This window comes from Octopus bimaculoides, chromosome 4, assembly GCF_001194135.2.
Source record: "Octopus bimaculoides isolate UCB-OBI-ISO-001 chromosome 4, ASM119413v2, whole genome shotgun sequence".
NCBI lineage: Eukaryota > Metazoa > Mollusca > Cephalopoda > Octopoda > Octopodidae > Octopus > Octopus bimaculoides.
The window spans coordinates 38,010,893-38,024,852 of record NC_068984.1 but is presented as its reverse complement, the minus strand read 5'-3'; the positions used below and the strand labels follow the sequence as shown (position 1 = coordinate 38,024,852).

Here is a 13,960-nt window from a genome sequence, read left to right as displayed (position 1 = left end):
GTGCGGGTGGCACATAAAAGACACCATTTCGAGCGTGGCCGTTTTCGTGTGGGTGACACGTAAAAGCACCCACTACACTCTCTGAGTGGTTGGCGTTAGGAAGGGCATCTAGCTGTAGAAACTCTGCCAAATTAGATTGGAGCCTGGTGTTGCCATCCGGTTTCACCAGTCCTCAGTCAAATCGTCCAACCCATGCTAGCATGGAAAGCGGACGTTAAACGATGATGATGATGATGATGATATATATAGCAATAAGAAAATGGAGGGGTATAGGTGGTATTCATCAACTTGCAGACATTGTATATATATATATATATATACGACGGGTTTCTTTCAGTTTCCATCTACCAAATCCATTCACAAGGCTTTGATGAGCCCGAGGCTATAGTAGACGACACTAACTCAAGATGCCACACAGTGGGACTGAACCCGGAACCATGTGGTTGGGAAGCAAGCTTCTTACCACACAGCTATGCCTGCACCTATATGTGCATTTGTGTTTGTGTTGTATTTGTCCCTCACTACTGCTTGACAACTGGTGTCGTTTGTTTACATCCTCATAACTTAGCATTTTGGTTAAAGAGGCCGATAGAATAAGTAAGTGCCAGATTTAAAAAAAATAATTACTGGGATCGATTTGTTCAACTAAAACCCTTCAGGGCAGTACACCATCACCAAGGTCAGTAACTGAACCAAGTAAAATGTAAATGACCATTTTATGATATTGAATCTGTGTATATTTTCATTATTAGTATCAACAGTTTTAATTTCTTAACATTATGGAATTAAAGAAAAACATCAAGAAAAGATTTAACAGTTTTAAAATTGACCTACTATTAGCTCATATGTGCAGCATTATCTGTCGCTGCATGTTTTTTTTATATAAACTTTGTACATTATGTGATATTTTAGTTAAATATTTAAATTGTATATTTACATATTCACTTGATTAAACATCACTCTTATCTTTTCTTCACTAAATGTTTTGTTATGTAAAGAACCATTCCTTCACTAAATCTTTTCTTATATAAACTATAGACATTATAGATGAATGGACTGTTTTAATTTATATAAATTCTTTTTATTGTTTTCTGGTCCTTGGAGTCATTCAACACATTTAGAAATGATCAATGTTGGTATTTTACCTGTGATTGTTGTTGTTTAACTCCATGTCAGTTCTGATCAAGCAGTTTCAGATAATCTATCTAGGACTAAATTATTCAATATGTCTTTCCTATTTATCTGAAAGAAGGTATGGTATGGCTGTAAGAGAATTTGGATGTAGTTTCTAACCAGTTGTGCAACCAGCTAGAGGCATTCTCATGGGTTGCCTTCTATGACTTAGAGTACAGATAAAAAAATTGCTTTTTGCGCCATGTACACTGAAACCTGGAATGATCATACACATATTTATTCTTAACATGTCCAAGGAATTTAAGACATAAAATATGCTGGCTACTGTAATGTATGTTATAGGAGAATAACCCCTCCCTTTTACAACAGTGTGTTCAACATGCTTGGCTCATTGGTACACATCATTCTAGGATACTGGTGTTTTGTTATGCTGTGTCTGTCAGCCAGAAGTAGCCAGAATTTTGAACCTAAACTAAGCTGCTTGCATAGCAAAGAAATTGTTTTGCTGGCTGTGCTCATATCAGCCAACCAAAAAAATAGTTAGTGTACAGTGAGACCTGGAATGATTGGTACAGATAATTTCATCTTTAAATGTATATCAAACCACATCATAATAATACTGTTGTCCAATGTCAAATACAAAACTAAATGATATGGCAATAGAAATAGCCATCTATTCTAAGACAGTATATAGTACAGTAGCTTGTTGTTCTGTGTAAGTAATGTTATTTTGTAGTTTATTTTCCTTCCAATGTATTCTAATATTTGGAATATAGTTTTATCAGCTTTGTCATCGTCACTATCATCATAATGTCTACATGTTGCTACTAGCATACATCATACAGACTTGAAATGTAGCATCTCATCAAGCAGTTGATGGTTTTAGCATCAGGTCAGCTTCGATCAAGCAAACCTTTGCATAAAGTTTCAGCCATGACTAGCCTTTTTTACCCTTGATATGAATATCAAGGACTACATTGTAACCATTCTTTTTTTTATATGGCAAAGCATGATATGAGAAATATTTAGCTGCTATCCCAAACTGGTCAATGAGGCTCCCTCATTGACTTATCTCATTTAGTGTTTCAAATCCACTCAGGCTCCATATGCTCAAATCTGAGCCTCTTTCTTCATAAGAATCCATGAGTTTACTTCCATTGTGGGTCTCTTTCACTCATCAATTCCTCATAGTTCTTATTCCTGTAGTATCATCCCTATCTTTTGCTATGCAAGTACTAATGCAGTGACTCCCACATCATGCTAACACCATTTACTGTCCAGTTCTGAGCCAATGGCAACCAAGTCTCTCTCAAATTCCACTGTACTATCTTAGGAAAGAGCCAAAAAAAAAAAAAGCACTGAAAGTATAGTGCTGGGTGCACTTTGCCTCAGGAAAAGACACATTTAGAATGCCTTTGATCACAGGTCTGCTTGATACAGAGTAATTTGGGGGCAAAACTGACAACTTCCCAGTTGCTTTCTCTAATATGGTAATATTACATAACCTGTCTTATATTTATTTCTCTCTATTCATAGCTAATTTGAATAACTGCCAGTATTTCACTGCCATATCACAGCATATTTCCTACATATTGCATATTTTTCCATTCTGATACTTCAAAGATAAATTAGATACTTAAGTGTTTCTTTATATATATAAAACACATTTGTAGGTGCATAGTCTTGGTTGTGGTGGATTAAACAGAGTAAAGAACTACATAGCACATTTCTCCAAGTGGCGTTATGTCTAGATACTATATATTTCAGAGATACTCTCTGCTATAGACGAAAAAAGAATGGCATGGCTGTGTAGTTTAGAAGTTTGCTTTGCAACCATGTGGTTTTGGGTTCAATCCCACTATATGGCATCTTGGGCAAGTGTCTTCTACTATGGCCTTGTAAGTGAATTTGGTAGACAGAAGCTGTGTGGAAGCCCATCATGTGTGTGTGTGTGTGTGTGTGTGTGTGTGCATTAATAAGGAACCATGTAGTTGGTAAGCAAGCTACTTACCACACAGCCACTCCTATACATTGAATATGTTAATACTAACTTAAATGTTGGGGTTTTTTCTCATGCTTATGTCATCTCTGATTTATTTAATTTCTACATTATCCTAAGCCAATCAATTTACTATCTTTCATATTTACTCAGTGATTTTTTATCATTAATTCAACAAATAGGGTGGGTGACAGTAGGGAAGGGCTTACCCTAAAACCAGAGACTTGGTCTAAATACTGCAACATATTGGACTTCACTCAATGTACTCAAGGGCCAGCAGGTGACATTAAACCAGGTAATGGATTAAGTTTATTTGTCTGACTTCCACACCATTTCTGTTTACCAAATTTCATTCATAAATCTTTAGTTAACCCAAGGTTATGATAGAAGACACTTGCCCAAGATTCCATACGGTGGAATTGAATCTAATACCACATACTTGCAAAGGAAACTTCTTTGTAACATATCTTTGCAAGCACCAGTTTAAAAAGTACTGCTTCATTCTTAAAATTATTTTAACACTAACTTACCTATTATTGTGCCTGATAAAATAAAATGTTCTATAACACTATAACATATATATTTTAACTTTTAATTATTTTCAACCATGAGACAACAAACTGGCAGAATCATTACCGTGCCAGACAAAATGCTTAGTAGCATTTCTTGACTGAATGTTCTGAGTTCAAATGCAGCCAAGGTTGACTTTGCCTTTCATCCTTTCAGGGTCAGTAAAATAAGTTACTCGTCAAGTACTGGGATCACTGAAAATCAACTAAACCCCTCCCTCTAATATTACAATTATTATGTACTCTTTTCTTGCTCTTTAAAAATCTTAAATACAAAACCAATGTTTTTACAGTTAAAAACTTTTTGACTAAATTGATACATCAACTAAATTACATGATAAAACTAGTTTTCTATTTTATCTATACTTATTATATCATGATTCTTTTTATATAATTTTAAAAATCATGTACACACTTATCTTATTATCCCTCACCATATTGCGGTTCACCTATCGTGCACTCAGTACATTGTAGTTCACCTATCATGAAACATAGTACATTGTGGTTCACCTATTGCACACTCAGTATATTGTAATTCACCTATCTCGCATTCAGTGTATCGTGAATTTTTTTGGCTAAATTATGTAAATTTATATCGGGGACTCCTCAGTTTATCGTGGGTTTCTGCTACTGATAAATATTTATATTTTTTTAGATTTTAATTATTTCTGTGGTAAACTAAGCAATTTTCACGCCTAAAAATTAATAAATAAAAATAGAGTACAGTAATGTACTGTATAACACATTAATTAAAATATATTAAAAGAAAATACTTAGTGTACCATAGACGAGTAAACAAAATATCACCCATACTGTATGGAAAATGAAACTCAAGAGGCGAGTGTGTGGTGGTGTTTTGCATTTATAATAAAATAAATATATACACATTATAAAAATGATAAAAAATATATACAGTACAGTACTGTTTCTACTTCACAGATTTTCACTTATCACGGGAGGTTTTGGAACATAACACTTGTGATAGTTGAGAGATTACTCTATACACAAATTTTCATATGGTTTTATTACTCTTTGACACTGTTATCTTGCTTTACTTCTATACTCTTTCACACATTATTTCTCTAATTGATGCATCTTCAAAATCAATGTAAAGTGTACAATATTTCTGTTTTTTTCTTTCTTTTTTTTAATATTCTATTCACTTGACTGTATTTTTGAATGTGCATATTCTTAAGAAACTATGCTTTCAGATGTTAAACAATTCTTTCTGTAAGTATAAAAGAAAACCAGATCCAAGGAATGACTGGTTTCTGAAATTGAAGGAAGGGAGGTACATTTTAATCTGTGGTTTACTTTATTTATGAAATCAAGAATGGTTGGTACTGTGTGTGTGTGTGTGTGTGTGTGTTTATTGCAGTCCAGCACTCTTCCTCCCTTTCTCACTACTGCCCTTTTTTATTGCTATCCATCACCGCTAACATACATCAATCAACCTCTCTGTCTCCCATCACACTTTCACTTCCATTATTCTGTCCCTCTTCTCCCATCACACCACTCATGATATGTTTATATTCAATTTCTTTGCCAAGATGTAACTGTCTATCACTGTCTCTTTCTCTTTACTACCCTCTCACACCTATTCCTCTGTTTCTCCTATCATACTTCATCACCTTTTGGTCAGGTTGCCTTGAATGAACAGAGGCAATATAGAGCAGTAAGGACCCTTTCCTTTTATGACAGGGGTGGGAGACAACCTCTTTAGTTCTAGTGTACAGTAAAATATACTCTGTACATTTTGTTAAGTAGAAAATGAATAGAGACAACACAGGGTTGAGGCAGCTCTTCAGTCTAGTTGAGGACATAACCTATCTAGTGCTGATGCCATAATAAAACGTACTCAATAGACTCTGTAAAAGTTTGGTGATAGGAAGAGTATCCAGCTATAGAAACTATGCCAAATAGGAAACATACAAGAGCAAGAGTTAACCCCAATAAGAACTGACTCTCACCATGATTCCCATCCAGTCCATGTCAGCATAGACAGATAATTAAATATTTTTTCCACTATTTGGTTTCTTCAATTCACTGTAAAATTTATTTTTTCTGTTGTAGATGATGGCAGGAAATAATAAAGAATATCCAACATTTGAAGAAGATAATGAGTCCAAGTTATTGCGGAAGATAAGAGAGGCTCCATTTATGCCTATTGGTTAGTTGTTATTTATTTTGAATTTTATTACACTCAGGCACATACAACTCCACACGCATCCAGATATGGCCCTCATAAAGTTAATAGGGCTAATATTATTTAAGCATTCAGATTACTCTGTCAAATGTAATACATGGGACAAAGTGGTGAGAAATGATCTTCAGATATTGAGCCTCACAGAGGGGATGACAAGGGATTGAGATCTCTGGTGATTTGCTGTGCTTGAGAAGACACAGAGCTAAGTAAAATTGTGGTCTCCCTCTCTCAGCCGGGAGGTCCTTATTTTGCAAGATACTTGGTGACCTGTTGGTGCCATACAAAAAGCATCTGTGCTGGTTCCACATTAAAAACATCTGTGCTGGTGCCATGTAAAAGTACCCAGTACATTCTGTAAAGTGACTGGCATTAGGAAGTGCATCCAGCCATAGAACCATGCCAAAACAGACAAATGGAGCCTAGTGTAACTCTGGCTTGCCAGTGTGGAAACTGAATGTTAAAAGATGATGATGATGATGAGATAATGATTTATACGCATTGTTTTGAATTAACCATGCATTATCCTGTAGCTTCAAGATTTGAATGATGTGGTTACATATTTTTAGAATAACATTGTACAGTAGGTTTGAGAGGATGGGTCTAACCAACTTGAACATAAAACGGTAGATTATTTGGGCTGGATATGACTGGTTTAAATGCTTTTGAAGAGCTGACAATCAAATGTTAGATAAATGAATACATATACATGGCATGAATAGAAAATGAGTTTGATAACATTGTAATTCATGGTAATAAAGTTTGCACATATTATTTGGTTGGTGGTGAGTATTAGGAAATACAATATTTCACAGGATTCTTTTGATACTAATAATGCTTTTTGTTATTTGTCTTATTGTTATGGTATGCAGTTTCAATATATATATGGAGGAGTTGATAATGGCTATGACCAAATGATACCATATTACCTGTGGGTGCTGAAAAGTTCCTGGCTTTAAGGGTATTGCAAAAGGCCTGGTTGGAGGCCCAACCTTCTGAGTTCTTTTACAGGGCTTAGTAAAATTGAAGGACCACTGCAATAAGTATGTGAAGCAGAGAGGGGAATATGTTGAATAAAATCATAATTAACTGATCCTCCTGTATTTTCTTTTACCCAAAGCCAGGAACGTTTCAGCACCCCCTTTGTTTTGATTTAAAAGATATCATTTCAGTTTATACTCCCTAATAAAACTATGTAATGTAGGCATATTACACAGCTTGTTTCAAGCAAGCTAGTTAAAAGTAATTATTACCTCCCATAATTGTTTCTAAAATAGGCTACTTTGAAGAATACTGTGCTCAACAACATATTCCAAAGGTGTTAGCTTACATCTGAAGGGACGTTCTCAATAACAATCTCAAAGACTAATTTCGAAAAATGATCTGAAGTTATTTATTATTCCAGATTAATAAAATTGTTTGACTTGTTATAATGTTTCCTTTTTTTTTTTATTCCACAGGGATTGCTGGTTGTATTGGTGCTGTTGCATATGGAATTTATAATTACAAAAACCGTGGAAAAATGTCTACTTCAGTATACCTAATGCACTTGAGAGTGAAAGCTCAGGGAATGGTAGTTGGTGCTCTAACAATTGGTGTTGCTATTAACATCATGCAAAAGATCTGGAATAAAAATGGGGATATAGAAAAATAACTACTGCTGAATTTTAAGTTAATAAATTTTTCTATTTATATATTGTTAGAAGTTTCATGAAGAAAACTGTTTTAAAAAAGTTGTTCTTGTCCAAAAGTAATTAGTTGAGTTTTTACTTGTTATCCCATAACACAATTTTTGTTTTGTCGTTTCACATAAATGACATTTGTTAAAATTATAAATAGTACCAAAAAACTTTTATTTTATTTTATTTCAATTTGACTATTAAAATTTTCTTTTATATGTTTCTTATCATTTTATATATTTAACTCTATTATAAAAATTATATTTTAAATTTATTTATGAACACTAAAAGTCCAATTCCATAATGGTGTAATTAATCTAGAAAAGAAAATATAACCATTAGAAAGATATTTTCTTTTGAAGATTCATGAAATCGTTGCAGCTTTGTCAGATATTGAATTTTGAAATAAGTATGGTTTGGAAGTAGTGAAAAGTTATATCAAATACACTGGTTCCAACAATCAAGGAAGGGTTATTTTCTGTTAACTTACTAACTGAAGTGTCCTTCTCTGAAGCATTTCCTGTTTGTGCAGCTATATATCATACATCCATATGGTAACAGCTTTTATCTAATAGAAAATTGATTGTTTGGGAACATTTCATACCAAACAATTAATACAAACCATTGTTTACTGAATCTTGCAGTGAAACGCACATATTCAGTCTATATCTGATTGAAGCTAACTCTATTGGGGGGGAAAAAAAAAGAAGTTGCTATACCAAAATTGTTAGAGGGGAAGAAAATATCAAACCTGTCCTTTCCTCTTGTTTTGAAATTCACCATTACCCAAAGATATACATATATAATGTTTCGAGACAATCTTGCTATAATATGAGACTCTTAGAGAATTTATTTTTCTTGCTATATTTCAACCAGTGGGATCTTCAGATGTGCTTTTTACAAATTTCGAACATTGATCTTATTTTATATTTCAAATATATTTTTTGAAGTCCAGTGTCTGACCAATCTCAGTTCTTACTCTGATAAATAGTAAACTGTGTATTAAACATAAATTCTAAAGTTAATTGGTTTGTCATTTTAATTATTTTTTCCATCTTCATTATTTCACTTTTTAAAAGAAAATTGAGTTAATTGTCTAAAAGCAACATTAATTTTAATGGAGGGTGGAGCAGATGTTAACTGAGAAAGGGATACAACACTAAAGGTCCATAGATTATTCATTATCATCACCATTAAACCATTCATGTTTCCTTGCTTGCTGGATCAGATAGAATTTGTTGAGGCAGATTTTCTGCTGCCAGCCTTTACCCATTTCCAAGCAAAGTAATATTTTCCTACAGCTAGACTTTTTTTTCAGAAGATTGAAAATAAAGAACCTCACTTGTATGATCATGTAGCTCATTTACAACCATGACATGATGCCTAGACAAGAGAATACACACAATGTGCACGCACACACATATACATACATACAAAATATTTCTGAGGTTTTCTATAGTTTAAGCCAAATTATTTAGCAATGACTACACGGTTAAAAAGCTTGCTTTGCAACCACATGCAATTACTGAAGTTGTCAGGAAAGTCAGAAAAAGTGTTCTCAGCAGACTATGTCATGAACTCCAAACAGAGTTCAAATATGAACCTGATGAAGAAGTTACCTTCGAAGCATACTACATAAGATATGAGCAAATCTTCAAGAAAGAATGTAAAGATTGGGATGAGAAAATGGAAACCCGTTTAATTTTGAGAAAACTAGCAGCAACAGAACATGAATGATACAGTAATTATGTACTCACAAGAAAACCTTCGAACATAAACTTTAATGACACAATAGATATATTGTGTAAAATTTTCAATGAAAAAAAGCTCATTGTTTAACACACGGTGGAAATGTTTGAACATAGAGAAAAATAACGACAAGGACTACTTCATATATGCTGGAAGAGTAAACAGGGAATGCAAGAAGCTTAAGCTGGACAAATTAATGCCAGATATGTTCAAATGCCTGATTTTTACACAAGGACTTACTGCCAAAAAGGATGCAGAAGTTAGAACTAGAATTCTTACAAAGCCAGAACAAAACCAGGATGTAACTCTACAGTAAATGTCAGAAGAATTTGAAAGGAGAGTCAAATTAAGACACGACACAGAGGAAATTGAACATAAAGCAAATAAAGCAAGTGTGAAATAGTCAGAATAGAGATAAAGTGTTTTCTAAAAAACACGACAGAAATCAGGAAATAAACCAATGCTTTGCATGTGGAGGTATACACCTGAGGATTTTACTACTTCAGATTTTATCACCCTGCTAAAGCTTTAACTCAAAATTAAATCTATGAGGAAGAATTCAGCTCAGCACTAAAAGCTAACTAAAGAATTATACATTAGTCTTGCTGTTTCTAACACTGATCACAGTAACATGTGATTCTAAGAGAAGAGCCCTCTACATAGTACAAGCTGCTAAAAATCTCATCCCACTATTCTAAAGAGTATAATACAGATTAGCTAAATGTAATTTTAGCTGGAGTGGCCTCAGTCACGGAACTGGAGTTAAAATGTGATTTTCCATTAGCTTTACAGCATAGTGCTATGATGGGACATGAACCTGTGAACATTTTGTCACTAAGTTGGTACCTTATTGATTATGCTAATCTGTTATTTCAGATTAGCATAAACAATGGATAAATATGTATATATATGTCTGTGTGTATATTTAAGGAAGTAGGTATGGTTATATCTTCAAGTAGCAAAGTAACATTTCTATTGGCAATGAACAATATAGTCAACACTGAACCACACCTTATAAGCATATCTATCCAATCCTTCAAGATTTAAAAACGATTTCCACTAAATTGTACATCCTTTCAATTATTACAAGGATGGTCATAAGAGGAAATACTTTTCTTCCCAGCTGGTTGGGACTTCATAACTTTTATTTGTTAAATATAAGCTGGGATAAAATGATTGAAGTAAAATCACAACATGCAAAGTTTTTTTTTTTATATGATTCTATTATGCAATAAAAACGAGTTGTTTATCTATTTCCAAGATGATAGTTTTAAGCTATCATGAAATTGAGAAAGCTGGAGAACAGTGTTGAACTCTAGTCTCTGTTTTCACATGGTTTCTACAGCTAGATGCCCGTCTTCATGCCAACCACTTTACGGTGCTTTTTTGATAACACAAGCACTAAGTGAGGTCATCAAGACAAAGAAAAGACTCTCAACTGAGTATGGTTGTATTAAAGAGAGATAGGTGGCTTTACGCCAGGTGTTGCGACGTTAATGCATGACAGAGTGTTTTGCTTAGAGGAGATATGTGGCCACCGAACATTATATATGAGATGGCGTAGCTGGAAAGAAAACAATAATGGCAGTGACTTAGTGTCAGAGCATACTCTCAAGAAACAAGTTGAATTTAGGAAAGAATATGGACAAAGAATCAGGCAGAATAGATAAGTTCCAAATACACCATTTCGAGCGTGGTCGTTGATCATTACCAACGTCGCCTCCCTGGCACGTGAAGACATTCAAGCGAGATCATTGCCAGTGCCGATGGACTGGCTCCTGTGCAGGTGGCACGTAAAATATACCATTTCGAGTGTGACCATCGCCAGTACCACCTGACTGACCCTCGTGCCGGTGGCACGTAAAAGCACCCACTACACTCTCGGAGTGGTTGGCGTTAGGAAGGGCATCCAGCTGTAGAAACTCTGCCAAATCAGATTGGAGCCTGGTGTCTCCTCCTGGTCCACCAGTCCTCAGTCAAATCGTCCAACCCATGCTTGCATAGAAAGCGGACATTAAATGATGATGATGATGATTGGTGTGAAAAGAGAGTAACAGATGGTTAGAGATGGGTGTAGAGGAGAACGTAGTGGATAGAACTTGAGTGGAGGTGTGGTTGAAGGTAAATATCAAGGTGGGAGAAGGTGGAGGAATAGGAGTGATTTAGGAAACAGGAGGTAATAAGTGGCAGTACAGGGAGGTGAGCAGCAGCAGCATAACAAACTTGTAGGTAGATCAGAAAATATGTAGATGATGTATGGGTTGGGAGAGTGGGGGTGACGACAGAAAGATGTACAGTGACAGAGATGGATGTCAGTGTATGTGGGGATGGGTATTGTGAAAGTGGAGAGGGAAGCCTTCAATAGCAGATATATCAGAATGATGAGAATAATAGCAGATAAAAAAAAAAATAAGGTTATGGCAGTCCTCAGATGTATCTTAGCACAGAAAGGGACGATTGTGGAAAATGAAGTAGGAAGGGATGATATTGAGAATGAGGGATGTATTTTAAAAGGAAGTGGATCCAAGGAGATGAGACGTTACTGAGGGATGAGATGTGTGCATATTCTACTCATATGATTATAGCAGCTAAACAGTGCCTTAGTTTTAGATGAGAGATGAAGAAGGTTTGACAGGGAGTTTAGGTGCTACGGCAGGGACAAGACCAATTGGGTCATCATTTAATGTCCATTTTCCATGCTGGCATGGGTTGGACTGTTTGACAAGAGCTGGCCAACCAGGCAGCTGTCCAGACTCCAATTGTCTGTTGTGGCAAAGTTTCTACAGCAGGATGCCCTTCCTAATGCCAACCACTTTACAGAGTGTGCTGGGTGTTTCTTACATGCCACTGGCACGGGTGCATTTACACAGCACTGGCACAAGTGCATTTTGTGTGGCACCAGCACCTGTAAAGGACAAGCCTGTATGTATGGATGACAGCAATTTTAGCATGGTGTCTTCTCAAGTACAGCAAATTGTCACAACTCCTCGTCAATTGTCATTTCCTCAGTGAGACCCAGCATCTGAAGATGCTTTCTCACCACTTCATCCCACATCTTCCCTCCACAATTAGATAGAGCCCAGCACTTTTTTACACAGCTGTCCTCATTCATACATATCACATAACCAAACCAGTGCAGTTTCCTCTCTGGCACACATCTGATGCCTCTTATGCCCAATTTTTCTCTTAAAGGAAAACTAGGTATAAACATATATATGTATACATAAATATGAAGCATTTAGGACCTCACTTTTGTTGAGATGGATGTTTTTTTTCAAGCACAGTAAATCACCATTATTTCATCCTGTGTTTCCTTCTACAAATTCCATCCACATTTAACAATCAGCACTTCTTTATACAACTGTCTCCTTGATTTCTTTTATTGTTCTTTTAAATTATAGTTCACTTTACAGTCATGTATCTTTCTCATTTAAAAAAAAAACACAATTAGAGCCCAATTTTTCACAACACATTTGCACTTTGTTGTACATCCAAGGAACATACTAGCTTCGTTCCTTTCTAGTTTTTGCATTCATAGTTTACTTTTCCTTGCCATGAAGCAACACTCTTTGTACACATGCATTATACTATCTGCCTTTCACCCTGAGAGAAGGACCTTTTGTTACCATCATTAGGTTATATCCCATTCCACTACTAACTCAGGAGTTTTCCCTGCTTTCATACCCTTAATTTCTTTATCTATTATACTGTTGCCAACTAGGATAGCTGCTCTCTCTGTTAGGTTCACATTAGGAAGACCATCTTTCTCCCATGCATTCCTCTTTCTTTTCAGAATCATTAAGTGCAATCCACAATACCTCATGCCTTTGATCCTTATATTGTAACACATTGGCAAACTACTTCCATTCAGCTTCTCCTCCTTGTTAAATAAACCTGGTCTAATTCTCTGCTACTCCCATTCTTCATTTTTGCCTCATTTTACCATTACATTGTCCTTGATCTGACTGGAACTTTGTAACAGCCAGATTTGGTCTGTAGCCCCAGTAGGTTGTCCTAAAGGAATTTCCAGTTTTCTTCTCCAATATACGTATCTCCTCTTTCCTATCAAATGCTTCAACTCATACTTCTCTAAATTTCTTACTGTTCACTGAATCTTTAAGCTTTTGTAACATTCTTTTCCAGACTGGTTTTAGCTCTAAGTCTGAAATCACTACCCACTAACCTTTGTTAGGCTATACATTCCTCACCCAGACTTTATATTCAAAAGCATCTATCTATTCCATTTTCTGGTGAAGATGCAATAAATCCAGCTTCTGTGCTCACCAGACTGTTAGGTGATTAGATGACTGGCTGGTTTCATCAGGTCATTTTCATCACAAAACCCCCAACAACCTTGTTCTGACCTTTCTAGGACCAAAGCCAGAGCAAACATTGTACATTTTGGAATCATCATCGTTTAACGTCCGCTTTCCATGCTAGCATGGGTTGGACGATTTGACTGAGGACTGGTGAAACAGGATGGCAACACCAGGCTCCAGTCTGATTTGGCAGAGTTTCTACAGCTGGATGCCCTTCCTAACGCCAACCACTCAGAGAGTGTAGTGGGTGCTTTTACGTGTCACCCGCACGAAAACGGCCACGCTCGAAATGGTGTCTTTTATGTGCC

The 13,960-nt window shown here is 35.6% G+C and overlaps 1 protein-coding gene across 4 annotated transcripts in view; it reads left to right on the top strand.

The window, feature by feature from the left end:
- LOC106878669 (HIG1 domain family member 1A, mitochondrial-like) overlaps positions 1–8,604 on the top strand; it is a 37,290-nt gene extending 28,686 nt beyond the window's left edge. For 2 of the 4 annotated variants that reach the window (XM_014927957.2, XM_052966998.1), the window contains exons 2-3: positions 5,776–5,872; positions 7,366–8,604. In XM_014927957.2, the coding sequence (XP_014783443.1) occupies positions 5,776–5,872; positions 7,366–7,559 (291 nt within the window). In that variant the 3' untranslated portion in view covers positions 7,560–8,604. Of the gene's footprint in view, positions 1–567; positions 680–3,315; positions 3,429–5,775; positions 5,873–7,365 lie in introns of those variants that run through there. The other 2 variants (XM_052966999.1, XM_014927964.2) reach the window with 2 other exon arrangements.
- Positions 8,605–13,960: the final 5,356 nt, after the last annotated feature.